This window comes from Haliaeetus albicilla, chromosome 18, assembly GCF_947461875.1.
Source record: "Haliaeetus albicilla chromosome 18, bHalAlb1.1, whole genome shotgun sequence".
Taxonomy (NCBI): domain Eukaryota; kingdom Metazoa; phylum Chordata; class Aves; order Accipitriformes; family Accipitridae; genus Haliaeetus; species Haliaeetus albicilla.
The window spans coordinates 4,319,507-4,342,682 of NC_091500.1; the positions used below are offsets into that span (position 1 = coordinate 4,319,507).

General features: G+C 39.5%; 1 protein-coding gene across 1 annotated transcript in view; it reads left to right on the top strand.

Annotated features, from left to right (window-relative positions):
* The window catches only part of PKHD1 (PKHD1 ciliary IPT domain containing fibrocystin/polyductin), a 261,269-nt gene that overhangs the window by 168,993 nt on the left and 69,100 nt on the right, over window positions 1-23,176 (top strand). Inside the window, exons 52-58 of the mRNA XM_069805584.1 lie at window positions 6,742-6,855; window positions 8,557-8,644; window positions 12,023-12,177; window positions 14,115-14,267; window positions 14,635-15,513; window positions 16,677-16,839; window positions 20,762-20,922. Of these exons, the coding sequence (XP_069661685.1) occupies window positions 6,742-6,855; window positions 8,557-8,644; window positions 12,023-12,177; window positions 14,115-14,267; window positions 14,635-15,513; window positions 16,677-16,839; window positions 20,762-20,922 (1,713 nt within the window). The remainder of the gene's footprint in view (window positions 1-6,741; window positions 6,856-8,556; window positions 8,645-12,022; window positions 12,178-14,114; window positions 14,268-14,634; window positions 15,514-16,676; window positions 16,840-20,761; window positions 20,923-23,176) is intronic.

Here is a 23,176-nt window from a genome sequence, read left to right on the forward strand (position 1 = left end):
AAGTCTATAGGAACCAAGTGATGGTGAGGAATATATAACAAAGGGAAAAAAATCAGTGTAAAATTGGAGTTTATGAAATATAAACAAGATCCTAATTAATTTTATGGAAACAATAACTTTCAGGGAAACTGGGATCAGAAAATACAGTGATAGTTGGGAGATCAGAATTCTTGGGACACCTTTGATCCTGCAGGGTCTGTCATTACTTTCCTCTTCAATGTATGATCACACTGCACTGTGAAACAATCAACAGAATCACTGGGAGATATGAGATGATTAAAGATCCGTAAAGGGTTGCAAGAACTCTCTCAGAGCCCTTGGACAACCCATAAGTAAAATGTGTGGGTCTATCCCCACAATAATTTCTTTGAGTGCTCCTGCCTCTTCAGTGTTGTTGGAGCCAGGGAGACTTTCTGATTACTTTTTCTCTAGTAGTCCTAGCTCCTGGATAAGAAGCTTCTTGGTTTCACTTAAACTTTCAAGTCTCTTCTTTGATGGTGATATTTGCAATAACATTTTAGAAACACCATTTATTTCTACCTCCTTTTGTTGCCATGCTGTAAAAAAAAAAAAGCTATTTTCCCAGCTTATAGAAAGAGAGCTTGATGTTCAGAGAGATTAAGTGATTTGCTAAATGTCATTAGCACACCTGTGTCAGAATAAGAAAAGAAATGTTGAGCTCAATATCTCAGAGGTTTTTTTTTGGTTCTCGGCTAGGATGGTTCCATTTATTTTAACCCATAAGTCAGCATTAAAACACAGATGATATGTGCAGAAAAAGCCCTATTCCACTGCTGCACAAAGCCCTCAGCTCCTGATAAGGCTGCAAAAAATGCTGAAGTTCGTTTTGCACAAATTGATCCGTTGGACTCATCCTGAACTCCACTGTACTCAGCTGCTCTTTGTTGGTAGGTTATTTTTGCTTTTTATAGTAGAATTCACCAAGTAATTATCCAGATAGGATTTCTCTTTTTAGTCTCAACTTGTCACATTCTTTTTTTGCATATCTCGTGATGGCTGCTTGTCAGTCATGTCACTCATTTGAGGAAAGAAGCCTAAGGTCATCATTAGCTCATGGCTTGATTGTCTGGAGATGAAACCCTGGACATTTCTTATGACTCTTATCTTGCTTGTGGTAAGAGCTCTAATACATTCACTCTCCTTCTTCTCAGTACTATTAAGAACCCCCATATTGACTTCCCAAAGGGTAAATCACTGTACTTCATGAAATAGCCATGTGTTAGTGATGATTAATGCTCAGCCTTATAATTACAATTAGGGCACAAGTGAGTTTCACGAATCAACTATCTTTTCCAGTTTCACCAGTACCTCGATTGTGTGGCTCCCATCTTCTCTAGCTGTAAGCTGAGTTCCATCTTGCAGTCATATTGCATCCCTGCACAGCTATTCAACTTGTATGAAGATGGAGTACTGTTGATGTACTGAGAGCAATTTTTCATCCCTGGTCACAGAAAAAGTGGTTTGAAAAGTTCATTGCACCTTCTGCATTCCCTTCAATTAATCTCTCAGCCTCTGTCTGTTTGGTTTTTACCCTTTCCAAGCCACTTGGTTTCTTTTAACTGGTCGTACCATCTAGGGAAGAGATTCGGTTCACACGTTTAATACATCTGAATTTAGGTGTAACATGTGGACATCAGCATGTGAGCTGGCTGTTTCAGTAGAAATATAGCCAATAAAGTCAGTGGAGCCACTGCAGTCAGTAGGACCGGCCAATACAGGTACCTAGAGCAAATTACAGTCTACACTGTATTGTCTGATCTTTGTTAGCTCAGACAGCCAGAGGACATGGAAACATCTGCATTATGAAACCTAAATGTAGCTATATGAATCTCGCTGGAAACATGGTTCAGTTGCCTAACTATAAGGATTTTGTATCACTTTGGGCAGCCTCAGGTGTCCCACCTGGCCTTCCACTTCTGCTGAAAAAGCCACTGTTCTGTCACTGATCACTGTCTTGTATCTGCCAACCTCACATAGTGGATTTGGAGGGCACTAGGACTCTCAGATGGCATTAGGCATCTATATTTAGGCAGCTGAATCCCATCCTACATGTCTCACTTCTTATTCCTTGGACATTCATCTCTCACTTCTGGCTGCTGGTTCCTACTCCACAGCTGTTTGTCTCTCATGTCTTCTGTTTATTTGGCAGCACCCCCTGCAAGAGGCAATCCATGTGATGTCTCCCTGTTCACAGGCTGCTTTTCAAGGCTTCTTTGCAGAGTGCAGTCTGAACACCTGAAGGAATACATAGGAAAGGAGAACCAACACTAGGTGACTATCCAGCTGTGTCTTGACCACGAATAAGGACTCTTCAGCCTTTCTGGTGACAATATACCACAGTTTTCAAAATAGCTAGGTAGCTAGAGTCCAAGAAGTTTCGGATTCAGGAAACACAGAGTTGATACTGGAGATGGTAACAGCAAGATACTTAGCAAAGTGTATTTGCCAATGGAAGGGAGGGGATCTTATCTCAGAGAATTCCTTGCTCTTATATACAACAGCTGTTGCAGCGACTTGCGCTGTAAAGAAAGGAAAGGCTAGAAGGGAGGAAACACCCACTGTTCTAGGAAAGAATCGAATGGGTTTTGCTATGGAAAAAGAAAAAAACACAACAAAATACTGTCAGGAAGAACATCTGGAATAAAACAGAAACATGAAAACAATGGAAAATGCTTTTGAAACTCAACAGCAAACTAGATCCAGGCTGCAGTCCAGAATAAGTGAAAATCTGGGTAGAAAAAACGCACCTCTCTCTCTGTTCTCCCTTTTAATTTTTTTTCCTATTTTCACATAGTAGGGTGTTATCCTCTCCAGAGGTTAGACCTGAAGAAAAATTATGAATCAGCTGCAACCATTGTGCTAACAGATCTGTGTTGTAATCCAGGCAGCTGGACCTCACACTTCTTCAAGAAAGTATGTAATCAGTGGTGACTTTATTAGCAGCATAAATTGTTTCTTATACATAGGATTATCATATATGGCTTTTTTTTTTTTGCACTGTGTAGTGCATGCATTGTGGTGCCAGCACTCCCTGGAAGAACATTAGCTTTAGATACCTCTTGCAGAAGGTCACACACCTGCAGTGAGGCCATTTGATATGACGTCTCTCATCAGACAGACAGCGAAGGCACAAACTGACTGTGCAGTGACCGCGCAGAAAGCCCAGCTTGTAGGAAGTTGCATGGCTGCTGCGTACACACCAGCAGGTTGACATGTGTCTGCACTGAAGAAATACCTGAGATATCCAGAGCGGACAAAACACTGCTCAGGAGCACTGCTCAGGCTGGCAGATATGTGTCGTATCTGGACAGATGAGCAAACCCTTCAAATTCCAGATAAACTTTCCAGTTGGAAGAACATAGGTTTGAGGAAGCCCTGCCTAATTTCTGCGTACACTCTCTTTAGTCCCTCTTGACCTCTTCTGCACATCTCACCAGACACTTCTGCCAGCCTCTGGTTCTAATTACCTTTTTTCTGGTTCTCTGCCAGCAGTACCTTATTATCTCACTTTATGATTAACCAGACTGCTCATCAAATTGGTAAGCCTTCAGTCGTAGCAGGAGTATGAAGCGGGATCCATTTCTGCATGTCTCGTGCAGGATGGGGTAATTCAACAGTTTGCTGTGATCTTATGTGGGATTTGTTCACCACAATAAAGTGGGGCAAGTAGCCTGAAGTTTACACATCCAAAGTTCAGAGACAGACACTTAAAGCCCAGATCCTTCATATATGTGTTGTAGAGATTATGATTCCAGTATTTATGGCAACTTGGTAGTTTACAAAACTACTTATTATAAGAGCTGTGATTTCATATGCCAGTTGCTTCATAAGGTGCTGAAACTTATCCAGCCCTGGTGACTTGTGTGCATTAACTATTTTGAATTTTCCTATGAGTAAGTGGAGGTAGCTGCCGTTTCCATACCATTATTTTCATGAGCCATTCTGTAGGGCTGTATTTAGACTAAGCCGAAGTGCATATCTCAGACCTTACTTAGCTTTTCCCTTTGTTTTCCTTTGTTCCCCATCCATTCACAGGGACAGCACTACATTTTCAAGTCCTGTCATCTTACATTTTGAACATTCTTCACTTTCTTTCCTAATTCTTCACTTCCAAATTCCTGTTGACTTTGCTGGCCCATGTCTTTAATATTTTTTTCCCCATTTGTGTCAGCTTATCTGCTTGCTTTCAGTACCTTCACACTACTTTGGGTCATTGATAAAATGTTTCATACCACAGGGTTTGCAAGACCAGACCTGTCTGAGTCAATGCCCCCATTCTAGTCAGTCAGCCTGTAAATTAATGTGTGCCATGTTCATGTTGTACCAGTGTAGTTTGTTAATCAGAAAGTTTTGTGATACTAAGTCAAGTGCCTTGGAGAAGCCAATTATATTATATCAAAGCTATTATCTTTACCAACTAAACCTGTAGTCTCATTAGAAGATGATAACAAGGAAGTTTCACAGGACCTTTTTTCTATAAAACCAGGTTGATTGGCATTAATTATATCATCCACCTTTAATGATTTATTAATTGTGTTCAGAGTTGGACATTCCATTTTTATTTACTTTTCCCCTAAAATCAGTGTCAAGTTGACAGGCCTGTAATTACCTGGGGCTCTTACTTTTATCTTTGTTTGAAATATTGGCACAATATTAGCTTTCTTCAAGTGCTCTGAGACGTCGTGAGTGATCCCAAACTTACTGAAAAGTCCGCCTTAATAGTCCAACGAGTTTCTGGGCCAACTCTTCTGTAGCACTTGCATTCAAGTTATTGAAATCCATTGATTTAAACCATGGAACTATAAATGGAAATAAGCAAGTATTAAGATTATTTTTGTTCTAAATATACTTAAAACAAGTCTAATTTTTCTACTCCTAGGTATCTCCTGTGCTCTTTTGTGACATATACCATTTACAGTTTCCAGCCGCTGAAGCATTTCTGTGAATATTATCTTCCCATTTTTTATTTTTTTTTAAGGATTTAATATGGTGATGAGCTATTACAAATAGTTTTATTACAAATTCTTTGTTTCTCATTCTGATTAGATTTTTGGTTTATGTGTTTGTTTGTTCTTTAACAAGGGTAACATTCTCTAACCTATTGTCATGATTTTCAGGATTAAAAATCACAAATTTTAGCTAACTGTAGATGTAATTCTTTTAAAGGAGCGATAACTTCCAGTTCAAGCCTTTAGAATTCACATTTCCAAGCATTTGTCTGTGATTGTTAAGCTGGAAGCTTACTTAAAAATGGTTTTGAAATTGAGCTGAGAATTGGATATATCACATATCTCTCTTAACCGACTTAACTAGAAGAAATAGTAAATGCTTTGTAACCAGGAGTAAAATAGTAACACCAATAATAACACCAACAGTAAATCATAATGAAAATGAATAATAATCCCCCCCTTTAAGTGATCATGATTAGGAAATGGTAATTGTGAATAACATTGTAAGATCAATATAAAGGTCTCCAAACATTTTTGTTGAGTCTTTCTTTGGTCTTCAGTGTAGCTAATAACTTTATCCCAGGGGTAAGGTTGACCTGAGGATTGGGAAAGGTATGTTCAGGCTGAGTATTTTAAATCACAACTTGCTGTGAGGGTGAAGCAGGAAAACAATCACTCTGCATACAAAAAGAGACACAAATGTCTACGTAACTCTTCTGCTGCCCTAGGTGGATATTTGTTTAACCTAGTGCATCAGTGGTGAAAGCCCTTATCACTAGTTCTGCTTTGTGAAAGTGGTATTTGATTACAGCCCGATTCCTGGTTTACTTCTGTTCAAACTGCAGTTATGGAAGTTTAAACAGGAAAGTCAAAGATGGTTTGGATGGACGACGGACACTGTGAGATTGAATTCCCTCCGTGTTCCCAGAGAAGATACGAGCTCACTGGTGTGAGATATATTAGATGGGGAGCATGCAAGTCTTGTACTGTTTGTCTTTTACCCATTTAAAAGCTGTACAGAGAATTTAAATATCCACAGATGTCAGTCAGACACTGGTAGGGAACAATGAATTTATTTATTGATTTCACTTAATTAAAAAATGCTCTTAAAGAGGAATGTTTCTTTAGGATATGAGATCGGCTCTCTTTTCCAAACTAGTAATTTTTAAATATTAAAAGAACATGACAGGCCAGCTAATTTTGTACAGATATGTATATATTTTTTATTTCTACATCTGCTGCAGTTTTCTGTTGCATAATTGATATAATCTCTAATTTTAAAGGAACGCTGAACTCTTTTACTGGACTCCGCATACATTTCTCCAGGGCAAAAACTGTCCTACTTTTTCCTCCTTAGTCTGTTTAGTGCTGGGCCATTTTCTTCTGAAACTGTAAACTACCCTTGGTGAAATAAATGAAGTCACAGTTGGAATACAGTTTACTGTACAGACATATCACCACAAGATAAGAGCACCATCACACACACCAAAACTTTTTGGGCATTTTTTTTTTCCCTACTTTTTTCCCTCAGTCCTTCCATTGGTCTGAAAGACCATTTTACCCAACCTGGCTGCAAAACTCATGATTACCTGGGAACTGATGAAATTCTAAAGGAGCAGAAAGGCAAAAATGGACTGAGGAAGGAAATGGTAGTTCAGCCATTTAGACCTTAAAATTTGGATTCACGCACCCCAGTTCCCCCTCAGTTTCAGCATTACAAAAGCCATTGATACCTCTGTGATGGGTTGTTGCTGTTTTGTCTTTATTGCAGGTTCTTTTCAACATCCCCTAGAAAGGGATTTAAAGCTGCTGGTCCTTCTTCGGGCATCCGAAGGGATTTACTGTGATCGTCTGGAGGGAATAAATGCCCCCCCAGGGAGTATTGGTATGAAACATGAGTTCACCTTTTCATAGGAAACCAATCTTAAGCAATAGTCAAATCTACCCTGTTGAGCCTGTTACTATGTCATGTAAGAAAATAATGTAACAAAGGTACACACATTTTTTGGGTTAAAACTTTTAACGTTCAACAGGTCCTGGATTTTCTGTGGAGATTTTGTTTAGACAAAATTTGGCAGAAGCAAGCAACTAGGTGCCAAATCCTGGGGTCTATATATGGGAAACTGGAGAGGACTTAAGAGTACTTACACATATGTACAAGGTTTGTGTTGGGTTTAGATTTGAGATTTGTAAAAGGTAGTTGTCAAAGTTGAAGATATTAAAACTAAGATGACCTTGTTGAGTGGAGAGAAACGCACATTGCCAGAGGGTATTTGATGTCAGTTATCTTTGGTCTCTCTTAGGATGAAACAAATTGTCCTCAAGTTTCCAGGATAGGATGCTGAACTTAAACTCATATCACTATTTTTAAATGCCTGACCTAAGTGAGATGAATTACATCCAAGAGCTACTGGATGGATACACGCATTTAAATATTTCCAAGCATTTGGACCCATAGAAAGATTAACAAAAGAAGGTTTATCTTAATTTTTACAAGGCCTCATATAATTATTGTTAAAGAAATACATTAACTTTTGTGTTTTCCATATTTTAAAATATGTTTTAAACAATACTTGAGTAGTGCAAGACTTTGTTCATTGCTGAACTTTTGTAAAGACAGTAGAAATTTGAACTGCTATTAAGAAAAAGTTGAAGTATAACAAGAGCTAGAAATTTGACTTCCTGTAATTTTAGGGGCTAGAAACAAAGATAGATGCGTTGCAGCCATTTAGCACACTATCATGGATCAGATAAGACTTCACAACTGTTCATGCTATCCTCTTAAACCACAGCAAATGCAAGATCATGGAAGTTATTTTGAACGTCTGCCTTGGTGGGATAATCAGAGTTGCATTACCAATGCTTGCAGCAGGCTTCTTTTGGACTACGGTGACACAGTATGTCATAGAAAAAGTTGTCCATGGAGGAGATTAGCCCAAGCAGTAAAATGGGTTTACTAAATACCTGAAGCATAAGTCCTCTGAAGCAATGTGTCACTATTAGACATGCAGAACAAATGTCGAACTGACTCAGGTTTCAGATCAGGTCAGAAAATTGAAACAAAACATTTCAGTGCAGGAAATCGGAAATTTTTTCATGCTTCACATGTATTCTTGGAACATGTCATCTATATGAAAGGTTTCTATATCTTGGCTTTTTGTCCTGGTTTCGGATCCTTTTTCCAGAAAAAAATAGTGAATTTTTTACAGATCAGAAATATAAATAATAGCTGAGTAATTTTCTGTATCTTTCATTCCTGTAGTTTTTACTTAATTTGTTTACTTAGGTAGATTTATTTTTTTTTTAAGGTAGATACATTTGTCTGCAATTCCAGTTTGAGTTAATGAGACTTCTATGGTACAATCCCCTTTCTTGCCTTTGCATGTGATGGTCATTTTACTTTATTACGATTTATTTCTAGTTCCCTTTTTATTTCAAGTGGAGGCTATGTGTTGTTCTTACACTTTTCATAAAATATAAAAACATGCTTTAATAAATATAAAGATTTCCATGTATTAATTATTGGTTCAGTTCTCAAGTCTCTCTTTCCCCTAACCTTTGAACTCCTGCTTCTGTTTTTTTCCAGGGGTTTATGGAGAGGTGCAAATTTATAGCGCTTATCCTAAGACATCTTGGACACATCTGGGAACTAACATTGCTCCTGGCAATGAAAGGTGGTGTTTTGCCCAAATATGCCTCCATATACTAAGTTTTGGCTTCCATTCCAATGACTTGTATTAATGTTCCTATGAGTTGTATTATTCTTTTCCTTTGTGATAGGCTCTGTTTAAACTATGTCTAGGTAGGAAAAGAACAACTATGTTACATCTTGCAAGAAAATTATACTATTTTTAGATTAATTTTAATTCTAAAGAGGAATGAAGCTGAGATTTGCTTCTTTCCTCTGTCCTTCCTTCTTTGCTTGCTTCTGCCCTTCCATCCTTCTTCCTTCCTTCCTTTCCTTCCTCTATCTCTCCCTCTGCCTTTCTCTTTCTTTATAGAAGGAAGAGATGTACTTGAAAGTGGCTGATATCTTGGTGATTAGGATGTTCATTTCGGTTTAAGAGACCTACTTTAAAATCTCATCTCTGTATTGAGCAAAACTGGGATATGAACCATGTTCTTCAACATCTTAGATCAGTCCTTTACCAAGTAGTTTCTGGAGTGAACATCTTAATTTCTCCTATTAGAGTCAATCTTTTTTGTATATGTAATTAATGTCAATTGGTTTAAAGGGTATAAAGCTACCTGCATAGCCTGAACAGTAAGGTGTCTGTCTGGGATGTGAGCCTTCCAAGGTACAGACGCATTTTCACTTAACCTTGGCAAAAATAGCTTTGAAATGCTCTCTTCTCTTTCCCCTGATGCTACCCATCCATAAGCTTTTACAGCCCCAGCAGCAGACTCATCTTCATCATCACTTACTTGTGAATTCAGTCTGAAGGCTTAGTCAAAACCTAAGGCAGGTTAAGTGGAATTGCCACAAATGCCTGTTAAATGAATAGGTGTCTACAGCCTGAAGTTCAAATCTTTCCTCTGAACCAGAGAACACATCTGCATATAAGGATCTCCCATTTATGTGCACTGACCTTAGTTGGGGTGGAGTGGGCACCTACCTAGCTCTCTCTGGAGCTCTCATTCTTGATTCTGTCACACAAAATTTTTATTGCCTTTGCTGTAATTCTTCCAAGTGCTTCATTTTAAACTGAAATACGTGTATTCGAAAAAAAATATAATTCTATCAGTCAAGCCTAACAAAAACTCATTGGTAGAGTTCCCATCTGGATAGAGGGAAGGAATTATTTGGAAACTCATTGCAAAGATGGGCAATGGAAGCACAAAGACCTCACAAGTAGGATTTGTCTGTTGTTAGCTCTCACACAGTTGAGTCTCTAGTGTAGATTAATTGTTTAGGATTGCTGTGTAGTCAGTGAAGAGACCAGATACTTCCAGATGCTGATTCAAACCATGCAATATTAGAATCACCCTCTGGAAATTCTTTTCTTTCCCTGATTAGGATGGGAGCTCAGAGTAAGCAGATTCTTGACTGAAGCATGCCAGTTGAATACTTGGATGAAATGGATTCAGGCTAGTATTGGTCTGCTGCCCAGATGTTTTAGATGAAATATCATGAGGTGCTAAGATACAAGTTTTTGGAATTCATTCATGCACCCTAAATAAGGCACAAAGAGTTGTTTCCACTGTTAAAAGAAAGAAAAAGAAAAAAAAAAAAAAGCTATTTATCATGAAAAGTCTCCTAATAGCCAACCAAGAGTTAATGTGGTTAGATACAGGAAATAGGCAAGTCAGTGCTAGAATATGAAAGCTGAAGCAAGTGCCTTTTTTACTGACTGAGAGAAGCTGCTCTATATATTTTTCAACATGAATCAGCACATGAGTCAGGGTAGGACTTAGGCTTTCAAAAAGAAGGGAAAAAAAAGAAAGTACTTACAGTAAAAACCTACACTAGTATTTCAATAGATTAGTATCTTAGATGGTGTCTCTTACCATATTTTCTTTTGTTTACTGATTCCTCTTATTAGACTTCTTTGAAATGCAAGAGTCAAAAGAGTTACGATTGGGTCTACAAGATGTAAATTATTATTGGAGTGTATGCCTGGGGCTGGACTTAAGATTCAACTTCTAGTATGGGTTGCAGGTGAACTGTCAAAAATTCCAAATACACGCCACAGTTATTCTTACTCTGTGTGGTTTTGCTTCCTCTTTTCCAATGTGTTTATCCTTGAACAATACATAGTTCTCAGTTGCATTAACACTTTCCTGCCATTTCAGACGATATACGGTGCTTCCTCTAAGCAAAAAAAGAAATCAAAGTTTTGGTAGACATCTCTACTGAATGTTCACAGGTGCTGAAAACTGGAAGTACTCATCTTGAGCCTACTCATCTTTGAAAAAAACTGTGAGAAGAGACACTAGGAAAATTTGGCAACAGAGCTCACTAGTTACATCGCTTTAGGACTTTCCTTTCTCTCTGCACCTCTGTCACTCTTGACTGCATGACGAGGCATACTCTGAATTCATTCAGTGGTCTGTTTTCTCAACAATTACCTGAGGTGTACAGAACATCACCTGGCCAGCACCAGTCACCCTGTAATAGGACAAGGTGTTTATCAAATATATATAAACGCTGGTCATTATCCATTTTGCTTTCACTAAATGCTTTTATTTTCTCCATGTGAAGCTAAAAAACCCCAGAGCTACAAATATAACTAATAAATATAATAAAGAAGGATCTTCAGTTCAAGATTAAAACAGTGTCTGTGTAATGTATAGAAAGGTACCTAAGCTCCCATTAGAATCAGCAGAGTTCTAGCTGCTGGAGCCTAGAGGGCAATTCAACTACCAAGGGCAGGATTGAGGAACCTAAACATAGGTTTTGGGCTGATCTGAGGTGCCTTGGGGCTCATAGGAAATGCCTTTGAGTCCCTTCCATGGCCTCCACCTGTGTCTCCAGGAGCGCTCCGTGACCAAGTTCTATCATATCTACCAGCTGATGTCTTAGATATCCTGGAACATCTCAGATAGCAAGAGGTGTTCTTGTTTAGGGAACCAAATCCTGCTCTATGTACCCAATTCAGAGAGCTTATTGCCTTCTACTCACTACTGACTGTACCGATCAACTATAGAGGAAGCTTAAATGCCAAGTGCACGCACACACACACACAACCCTACACATGGACACCTACATTTTGTTGTCTTAAGTCCAAAGCTGACTTTCAGCTCTGTAGGATATTCCTGGCACCAAAAATAGTCTGACATGTCTTTGGTAACTTACTTGAGCCCTGCAACTCTGTACTGGAACTGTATACCTTGTTAATCAATGGTGTGAAATAGACATTTCAGGATTAATTTCCTCCCACATATTTTAGACATCTGTTTTTGCAGAAAGCCCTAAAGGGGCTTTTCCTAGAGCATAGCCTGTGGATTCTTTCTGAGATCTGCCTAGGCAAAACTGTTGTTCATTTTTTAGGAAACCTGTGAGCATAACTTTCATAAATGTAATGACATTAACTTAATATCTTGCATTACAGGATTTTTGTGGAGGACGAAGTAGACTGGAATCATGGCGGAGACATTGTGATCAGCTCTTCCTCCTATGAAGCCCACGAAGCTGAAGTAGTTAGACTTAAAGAAGTCAATGGTTATAGCATAAGAATTCATGAACGCCTTCTGCATAGGCATATTGGTAAGGAATCTGTTTCCATTTGAGAGACTTTTCTTCTGAAGCATTGACTTTCCATTTCATATCTCACAAAGATCAATTCTACTTTATTGAGGTATCTTCATTTCTTTCTCCGTATGCTTTTTTCTTGCTGTTTTGATACTGAGAATGTGATGTTAAAAACTGTACAGAATAGTTGATTCTAACACGAATTTCTGGGAGTAGAATTAATTCAGTGCTGAATGCTTTTGGAAAACTTCCTGATGTTCCATATTTTAAATACAACTGGTTAACAGAGAGAGAAAATAACTGAAGTTTTAAAGGGGGGCGGGGGAAGCAGATTTTTTTAGGCCATTTGCACAATTTCTGTGGTGTGTCAAAACCTGAAAAACTAAAAGATACCCTTTTTTTTTTTCCCCCCAAATTTCAAAATCATTAGATTCATGGAGTTTCAAATGCAAAAAATTATCAATTCCATGGCATGAAACTAAAGTATTTGTAATCTAATATGTAAATAAACAGAAAATCTGTATAGAGCTCTATTTCCTGTGTAGATTACATACTATCTGTATCTAAGTGGAAAAAGAGATGCACTGTTGATAATTTATTTAATTTTATTTCAGCCTATAAAGTAAATTTATTATCATCTATTTAACAAAAATAAAAGAATTTTATTAGCAGGTCAGATTCTGAAGATCCAAAACCAGGATTTTTCCTGTGCATAGCAATATCTTTTTAATTTAGTCTTTACTCAAGCTGGTAGGCACAGAAGTTAGTATGATGGATAAAAAGGTTCAGAAATCTTGTGTGTTTTAAATGGCTATACCTGTACTAGTAAACAAAGCTTCACTTGGAACTAAGCCCTGTTCTGCAATTATCTGTAGTGTTAATTGATAGTAGCCTCCATGGCACAGTTCTGTACGGTAATTGTATTTAAAAAAAAAAAAACAAAACAGTTCAAAGGATAGCACATCTAGACCCCATTTCCAGTAGTTTATGCATGGCCTTTCTGCTTTTTCAAGGGAAAGAAGAAACCTGCCCATCAGTCTTGGGGCCAGAGAATGGTTCTTAACTTATTTTCTTAGCTAAAGTAGATATAACAAGTGTATCCTGAGATGAAATGATCACATACACATTGACTACTGCAGCAGCTGTTAGATATAGCTGAAAAAAATGAACTGATGGGAGAATTAAGAGCTATGTAAATACCGGGATTCACCTGGGCCAAAGTAGGTATCTACACTGAATGTTCACACATGAGCTAGTCAGTCTCAGCTCCCTTGATAATCAGAGCAGAAAACCACATACTGCTCACTTGTATTTCATCTCCCCCTAAAGCAGATGTATAAAATAGATAACAAATTGCACTTAAGAATTGAGTGCTTTTGCTCTCCTTGTACATAAAAATCGTTTGGATAACTAAATCATATATGTAGATATCTAAAGTCACCTGAGATTAATTCCAAGCTAGACATCTGCATGAACTCTCTCATAAGTCTCGTTTAGAAAGACTTTGTTTAGAAAACACACACAACCAAGACACTATAGCAAATTGGTTTTTAGCATCATCATTGGTGTGATCTTAACGAGAATTCATGGAGATCAACTCTGCAGTGTACTGAAGAATAACTCCAGCACATACAGCTTGGAAAAAAATGAAGTGTTAATCTGTTCATTGATTTGGCATCTGCACACCGCAGGGAAAAGGTTTAGCACCTTCTTTTTCTAAAAATGAAAAATGCTGGTAAAATATAAGTGCATGGTAAATATTTGATGGGCAGGTGGCCTTTCTGGTTTTGTGTTGATGCATGTAGATTGTGCTGGAGGAAAAAAAACACCTGAATGTCAGTGCAGATTCTGCAGAGCAGCTGTGCATAAGCTGTCAGGCTTTATGTCCCTCAAAACACTGGTTTATAGGTATGATAGACACTTATCACATTTTCTTTCTTGAAACTCCCCAGGGCATTCCTATGACACAGAAGATGGTAGACGCATCCCTTTGGCTGCAGAGGTTGGGCTCCTAACACGGAACATACAGATCAAGTCTGATGTGGCTTGTGCTGGGAGGATGCTGGTGGGACGTTTTACAGACTCCAGTGGGACAGAGTTTGAAGGTAGTTGAGTTTCACCTGTCTTCATTGACCACACCAGTTCTGCCCAAGAAAGTACAGTCTAACAACAGACGTATCCATTTGCATGTGCTATGCAATTCCGAGCAAACTGACTGTGTGACACGTATGAGACCTGAGTACTAATAATATTTCAAAAATAGTGGAATATGTTTTAGGAGGCGCTGTTCTGTGGTTAGTTGAGTTCTACTATAACTTTATATGTGTTTATGAACAAATAACCATTACTGGCAAGACACTGACAAAGATTGCCTGCTATTACATGCCTGAGTGCTGTTTAAATGGTTGTCATCCTCACCAGTTCTTAGGTAATTTTGTAAGCTTTTATTTCTCTATAATTATCTCATTGCAGGTGTCCTTCAACTCTTAAATATTGAATTTTTGAACTTTGGGCCTCCTCAGCTTTCTGCCATTGAATTCAGGAATATATCCCAAAGGTCCTCGGTGGTGTCATCCAGCCTTAATGGTAGTTGCGGAGTTGGCATTAAAGCAGTCATGAGCAACTGGATCTTGTTGCATGATAACACAGTGTACAACACAGTTGGACCTGGCATTGATTTGGAAGGGCAAAATCATTCTCTCATCAGGAACCTTGTTATTCTGAGCAGGCAACCAGAAGGCTTATTAAACTGGGTTGCTGGCATCAAGGTGAACCTTGCCATTGGTGTCTCCCTCCGTGGCAATGCTGTGGCAGGATCTGAGCGAATTGGCTTCCATATCAGGGGCCAAGAGTGTTTGCTAGATGGAGATTATTGCAGTGAAAACGTGGCCCATTCAAGTCTCCACGGTATTCACCTCTACCGGGGAGATGGATTTCAGACCTGCACTAGAATCACAGGTTTTCTATCCTATAAAAATTACGACTATGGTGTCATGTTCCACCTTGGAAGCAGCGTCATCGTGGACAATGTGGTGCTGGTAGACAACACTGTGGGCCTGATGCCAGTAGTGTACTGTCTCTACGCCAAGCAATGCCACATGGGGAAAAGATTCATAGAACTTAGAAACTCTGTCATTGTCGCAACAAGCTCAACTTTTGACTGCATCAGAGACAGGATCAAGCCTCGCTCAGCTGATCTAACAGCCAAGGATCGACCACCATACTACCCCCTAAGAGGCCGTGTTGGGATTTTATGGCCTACGTTTACCACGGTTCCCAGCCAAAGGCCAGATAACCCATGGCACAAAACTGGGCATTGTCCAAAAGTCCTGGGACTCATGAAGCTGAAAGGTTGGTCTTCCACGTCCACTGGCCAGACTGTTCTGTCACTGTTTTTCTCAGCTAATTACATTTTTCCAGTTGAAGTTGCAGCCTTTCACACCCACAAATGGATGTCGTAGGGAAATCTGAGCCTCAGTGGATTTAATAACAGAATTCTTCTTCAGTTCGATACAGTTCAATAAAAAAAAATATTATTTGGCATTTTTCACTTCCTGAATCTGCTGCAGTATAATTATGTTATGTGCTAACATATATATTTTACCTCAAACATGCCTGCCTTCTGTGCTATCTATTTTTCCACTCGATTCATCTCTCTGATCTACAGTTACCTCTAGCTAAATAAAGATACCAAGCTGGAGAAGTCAATAGCACACTTTGTATAGAATTTGCGTAGAACATAATGACTACAGCTGCACAGAAATAGCTACGGCTTTTATTGTTATAAGGGATTGCACAAGAGGGATAAAAGTCAGTTATATATCCTGCGTCTTTGGTTCAAATGAATTTTACAGTCCCCAGAGTAATATTTGCATATAGCAGAACCTAGATAGCTGGTTGCTGTGGTGGGATCGAAATACCTCACAGTTTTTCATGTCTTTATCCCTCACTGCTACCTACTTTTGTAAGAAAATACTTTATCCTCTTTTTACTGAAGAATAATGGAAACAGAGAAAAACAAATAGACTTGCACAGGGTCTCACAGAAAACTTGTGGCAAAACATGGGGTTTGTAGCTGCACAAGAGTTCCGTGCCAGAGCCAAGCACATGTCACGTGCTCATCTTATACTAACATCTGGCACGTGGATAAACCATCCAAGGCAGGTTGTCACCAAACTGGTTCTTACTGATTCAGATGAAAATTTATTAATCACTCTTGCTTTTGTTTCTTTCTCACTTAGTATTTCCTTTGATTTAATTTCCTGTGGGCATGACTTGGTTTGTGTCAACTTAAGATATAACTTGGCTATGGAATATTCTAAAGCCAACTGAATATCTATGATCAATGTAATTAGTCTGATTTAAAAATAATTTGTACATATAGATAGATATAGATATACACATGTGGAAGCAACTTAACCTGAAAAATGTCATAGAACAGAGTGTGTCTCTTTCTGGTTCTGGCACTCCTCTAACCACTTTTCCTCGCTTGATCTTCTCTTAATCCCTGGCAGAAGTCACCTTTACTGGTTTTACAAAGAGCTGCTACAGTGAAGACAAGAATGTCTGCATCATGTCAAATGCTGACCATTTAGGCATCATGCCTCTTATCACAGCGGAGACATCAAGGATGTTACATGTCAATGAGAATGACAAGTTCTACTTTCATCCAACAAGGTAATATGCTTCGTTTTGAAGTATCTTTTTCAATGATTTGTGCAAAAAAGCACCTACAGTTCTAGGACTCTCCTCACCTCTGTTTGTATCAGCTGTCTTATTGTATTGTCTTACAAAGAGTTTAACCAATTAGTTTAACCTGGATGTCTAGCTGCAGAGCAGTCCCATTCTTTGTCTCTGTCTCTGCTCTTGTACTGCTTCTGTCTGGCAAAAATGAACAAGCTCAGACATCAAACATGCACAGGAAAACTCAAATCCAAAAATAAAGAAGAAACACCCCCCACCCCCACCCCAACCTCAGTTTAGGGCAATTTTTTTTTAAATTTGAGGTTCAGATTCCATCAAGGTGCATCTCCAGACCAATCCTCTTGGATTTCCCTTTTTACTGACGTTTGTATAGCAAAACAAGCCTCACATATCCCATTTCTTAAAACTCCATCCTGAGCATCTCTGATTTCTCAGCCTCAGGCTTCCAAAAATGTCAGGGCCTCCAGCAAAAAAACCCTGAGACAGGGAATGTCCTTTTGGTCAGGGAAGTGGAGCTTGATTTTTGCCTGCGAGATCACATCAGAAATGTTGATCAGTACCAGGCAGGCTGTGAGATGTCAAATGATTGCCAGAACTGCTCCTGCCCAGGGAGAATATCATCTGTGTGAGGAGGTATGTGGAGGAGGGAGGGGAGAGCTTCATCTGTAACCTTAAGTCACTGCTGGTTGCAGCATTTTAAACATACCACATCTAGTGGAGACCACGTGCCTATTTATTTATTACAACCAGTGAACACAATACAGAGGTTATGTCAGGAAAGCCTTGAAGTAGCAAAAAAATCCAGCATGGACTCCACTTGCCCGTCAAAAATAATTGGAGGTGTCCCACACTGCTATGTTTAGCGCCCCTCCAGCCTTCTGCCAGAGTTTTTATTTTATTCTATATTTTTGCTTTTTGCTCTGGGCATTAGTTTGCGTGTAGATTTCTGACACCTGTCCAGCTTGTCAGCTCCCATTACATTTCACTCTTGTATCCATCCCACAATATTATGCTATTAGTAAGCTGCTGAATACGCAGTCCACTGCAAGAGCTGGTGATTTTCAAACATGATGAATGCACATGGACTACCGAATGCTTTCTTAGTAGTCTGGTAAACCTCTGAGGGTGATTTCATCTCTCAGTGCTCCTCGTGCATTATCTGCATGCATATATTTAATCCACCTTTGCAACTGCTGAGCTTGATCCAAGCTGTGGCTGCATTGTTCCGCTTCAGCATCCTGAAGGGGTATCTTGATGGATACGTCCTGTCAAAGAGAAGGTGAGCATTGCCTTAGAGCAAGATGAGAAAATAGAAGCATCAGGGAATATAGCAAGACCATGAAGTACTTTGCTTGTCCCACTGGTAGACCCAGCCAGCTGAAATGCTGGATCTTTTGAGAGATGTTCAAGAATTGTACTAGCTGTCAGGATCAGAGGAGCTATCTTTGTTCTCCAGCTCTTGTGAGCTGTGTTGATTGGGGGCATTGGCTCATTTGTTTCTCTGCCTTTACTGTAAATCTCTGCATATATCAATAATTGTGTTTTTCTAACCTGAGCCCAAGAAATTCTAAGCCTTCTTCAAGACTTAATGTGTATCCATGTAGCAATCTGAAGATGTTTCCATGGACTTTGCTAGATTATAAATCATTGTACCTCATTATATTTTGGAACAGGGGTGATATGGCCAGTTGGCTAGTTCCTTTAAGCTGTGTTAAACCTTTAGTCAAAATGCAGTTAAAAGCACTCAAGATCCTCAACATGTGATTCAGCTCCCTACATTTTAGTGATCCAAAAATTAGTCATGTAATCTAAAGAAGAAACTAAACTCATTCTGTAGTTAATAGAGACCCTTCTCTCAGAAATAATTCATCTCAGCTGTCCTATATGTCTTAGGTGAGGTGAGTTCCCCTCCAACAAACCTGTCCTGTTGCAGGTACCTCCTTCATGGAAGCCAGACTTTAATGATCTACATAGAAATTTATAAGCTTTTCTGGCTGTTTCAAGCCACTAAATTTACAATTTCCTCCTGAGAGTATACTGATTATAAAATTGGATAAACTTATTTGAAAATTAGATGTAGTTTGCCAAGATACATTTTCATGCCATCCAAAAAGAGATTTGTTTTAGTTTGGACTAACACTCTGAAACTCTCTTACCTTATGAGTCTTTTTTTCAAAGTATGGTTTAATTATGTTCTTAGGATCTGAACCTGTTATTAGAAAGAGAGAAATAGCTATTCATTGTCTGGGAGACAGTACTGGTTGAGTAATTGCTTACTACTAAATATTTGTGATTGGGTGATGAAACCCTGGCCCAGGCATAGCTTTGAGGTGACATCCATGTACATTTCTTTTTAAGCCCACCAAAACACCAAAATGACATTGAATATCCAAACCCATTTTTTTATTAGAACATAGACTAGGACAATAACCTTTTCAGACACAATTCAAACCACCTGGGCATGAAAGAAAAACAACAGCAAATAAAACAGGTTTATAAACACATTAATCCTTACGCACTGTGTCCTATTAGAATGAGTTTTCTCTTTCAAGTTTGCTTCTGCTCTGGAAATGTTAAGTGGATCCTACAACAAAATTCTCTGAATTCCTAGCAGAAGTCTCTTTATTTTGCTTCTTCTGGTTATGTTCATACTAGTAAATTAAGTAGAACCAAGGAACTGGCCATCAGGATTTGAGTTTTAGCACTGTTTGACTCTAAGCATGGTCATTGGCTTGGCTTTGGCATGAACCAGCTAGCATTGACCTAATCAATGCCATAGTTTGGGAGCTGGTCAAGGACTTTTCCAAACTGATAGTTTGGATGTGACCATCCTGTTTTGAATGCTATGGCAATTTAACTCTACAGACAGGGACAGACCGTACCAGTGGATCTGGGAAAAGGATGGGTTCTGAAACTGGTTAACTTGGATAGATGAACCCTCTGTGGCCCGTCTGTAAATCTTCTCCTTGCTTGTTCCAGGACTCTGTAAGCCTTTATTTAAGATGTGTGTTCCCTGCTGGGTCCCTCTCTCATACTTGCTGCCATTGCACCTTGCTTCGTGCTTTCTTCTGCATAAGCTTAGTTGCTCATGGCAAGGTGCACTTTTCTGGGCTCCCCCATTCCTGAGTACAGAGGTGAGAACAAGGCAAACAAGTACTGCTAGGCAGCCAATGCTTTTTAACAAAATACTGTGTACAACACACACCAATCTGTAAGCAAAAACTAAACAATCCATCACGTGGTGGATGTGAAGAGCAATGCCTGTGCCGTATCAGCACTGCATACTGCACCAGAGATATTCCTGGTCACTTAGTGTGATAGCAGCCAATACACATTTCCCCTTCACTCAGCAACTACAGGTTTCATCTGCCATAGGTCACAAATTAATGGCATATGGATATTGATGGTTGCATCACTGCAGTTCCTCAAATCAGGAAAGCCAAGAGGGAACCAGAGGTACTCAAACTGCAGCGGTATAGCTGGCTCTAAGGACCATGATGGTCCACACCATCAACCCCAGGGAAGAGGAGATTTGGGAACAGAAGTTATACTGGAAATGAGATGATTTTCTCTGTCCAAATCCAGCCAACTTTTGAAGAGAAAGGGTGTTGATTTGGTTTTTTTTGTCAGTTTTGATACAAACATGCCAAAATACAAATATTGCTACAGAATTTCTTTGCAGAGTATACCTTAACTGACATGCTTAGGTTTCATTTGTTTTGACTTACTTTCCATTTTTTTCTTTTCTTGGGCACGTGAGTTCACCTAGTAAAACATCAAGATGTTGCATGTATGTGCAGAAGTGTGTTACCAGTGTAAATAAATTACAAACAACAGCACAGTATTTTTCTTTTGCTCTCTTCTTCATAATAACATTACCTCTCCTACCTGTCAGTATACAGACCTCTGAAGACACCATGTTCCCTGAAAAGAGCTGCAAAAGCTCGAGGAAGGCCCTTTTCAAGGATTTGGATGGAGGTGTCCTGGACCTAGAACCGCCTGTTTCTGTTTTCCCAAAGTCAGAATTTGAATGGACGCAGTTCTACTTGCAAGCTGGTAAGTGCCTGTGCTGGCTGGAGCGCCTGCGAAGTCGTGCGTACCTTTGACCCATGAGATGTGATTTTACCCCAGGCTTTCACTGAGACCTACAACTGAGGTCGAGATGCTGGTGGTCCCAGATTGTGTGATGCCTTTCCAGGATGGATGTAGTGAATTACAGTGTAGGAGTCTGGGAGGCCTCGTTGCACAGTCCTGTGTCCACCAGTGTCTCTTTGCCTTCTTGCAGAATCATGTCATCTGGCATCCTTAGCCCCTTTAGGGTTTAATTAATTCATTTTAAGACCAGAACAAAACTTACCTGCCCTTTGCAAAGTCCTCTGAGAGCATTAAGAGAGACAGGCCATGTAAATGCTACATAAGTGCAAAATAATAACAATTGGCCCAGCGAGGATTTTCATCCATATCCCACTGAGGAGATAATCAAGCTGCAAACCCACTCCAGAAGTTTAAAGACCCCTCTGTCTGGTTTAAAAAGGCCCATTCTGCTCGGTAACCACTTTCTGAAGGTTCACACAGCAAGGCTCCCTTCTCATCCTGATTAAAACTCTGCTCTCTGATTCCAAATAAACTCTTTAATTACAATTAGCGTTTCCTGCGCCTGCTGCTGATGGCGGCCATTTTGCTGAAAAGGCGCATCATTTGTGACTCCAGCAGTATGGGAGACTGATGGAAGGGACTGTAATTAATCCTGTTTTCCATCCCACTCTAAAACTGATTAAACACGAGAACTTTAATCTTTAAACAAAATGTCTAATGTGTACCCAGTAAAGGCTTTTCCTCTAAGGATCCTGCTCTAACTGGCTGCTTACAGGGCTGATTAATGTGTTGTCTAGATGCAAACACACTGTTTTTTACTCTACCTTTTCTGCCCTGATTATGAATCACATGCAAGTGCTAATACCCTAGCAGTATTACCACTTAGTACCTGCATATTAATGCATACACACTTTTGCACACAGAACCTGGATTTTATTTAGATTTTTAGCACACCCTGGCACGCAGTCAAAGGCATGCCGGGAATCCCCACCACCTAAAGTGCACTAACAGTGCAACCTGCACTCCACAGGGTTTATCTGCTTGTGTAATGGAGGCAACAGCATATGGTAAATGCTGCCTGCCTCTGAGGCTGTAACAAAATTGCTGTGTTTTCTTCTTGCTGCCCAAATATGAATGGGGAATTTTTTTTCCACCCTCCCTTCACAACTGTGTGTTAAATTCCTCTGTATTTCTCATTCTGACCTGCGGTTCCTTTCCTCTCGAGGTTAACATTTGGAAAGGCACAGCTTGATGCTAAGGTGAATTCATGGTTGTCTTCTTCCCTTCTCTACTCTCTCCTTCTCCTTCTTGAAAGTTGTAGCACTGAGTATTTTGCACAGTGCAATGCAGGCTCCCACGTTAGACAAACAGGAGAAAATGCTCACCTTTCCTGCTCCCACAGATCTTCTGTGGGGCCAGATTCCCGCTTGGCATGACAGTGCTTCGAGGCCAGTGAGGATGGTGGTGTTACGACGCTGTTGAGCAGAATTTGGCCCTTGGAGTTCTGCCTTTCCTAAATCCAAATGAGCATTCAGTATTTATGTTATCTGGGTGGTCAAGACCCACTTTGTCCATGTATCCACCTGGTACCCTGTTAAACCTGAGTAATTCTGACCCCCTCCAGCTGCTTCATCAGAGCACTGCAATTCAGTGGTAGGTGCTCTGCTGGCCTGACTAACCATAGAAACAAGAGAGAGTCTTTTCAGGTAGCTACACAACATCCTTGCTACTTCCACAGTTCAGGGACACAAGTTTCTTTGAGACTCAAAAGGTCTGGCTTTCCATATCCTTTTAATTACACTTTATCCAGATGCATGTATATATTCCCTTTAAGCTTCCAGTTTGGACAATCAGCTTGAAATTATTGGCCCTCAGCCATTTCTAGATATTCTGATTACTCCGGGGGAGCAAACCAAAACACTCAATATACTTCAGGGACACAAACGTCAGGGAGATGTTTTCTCAGAAGAATACCATAGGCAAGACCCTGCGAGAGCCATAACTGGGGCACAGGGTATCAGGCAGTATCATATTAATGCTCCTGAATTCACATGATGTAATTTATTGAAGATGCAATCAATATAGTATATATGTAATATGTTATTTGTATATATATGTGCGTATATGCAAAAGGCAAGGAAGGATGACTTGGCTTCCTGAGTTCTGCCACTGCAGATGGGCAGCAGCAAGCCATGCAATGTATATTTAATCATGT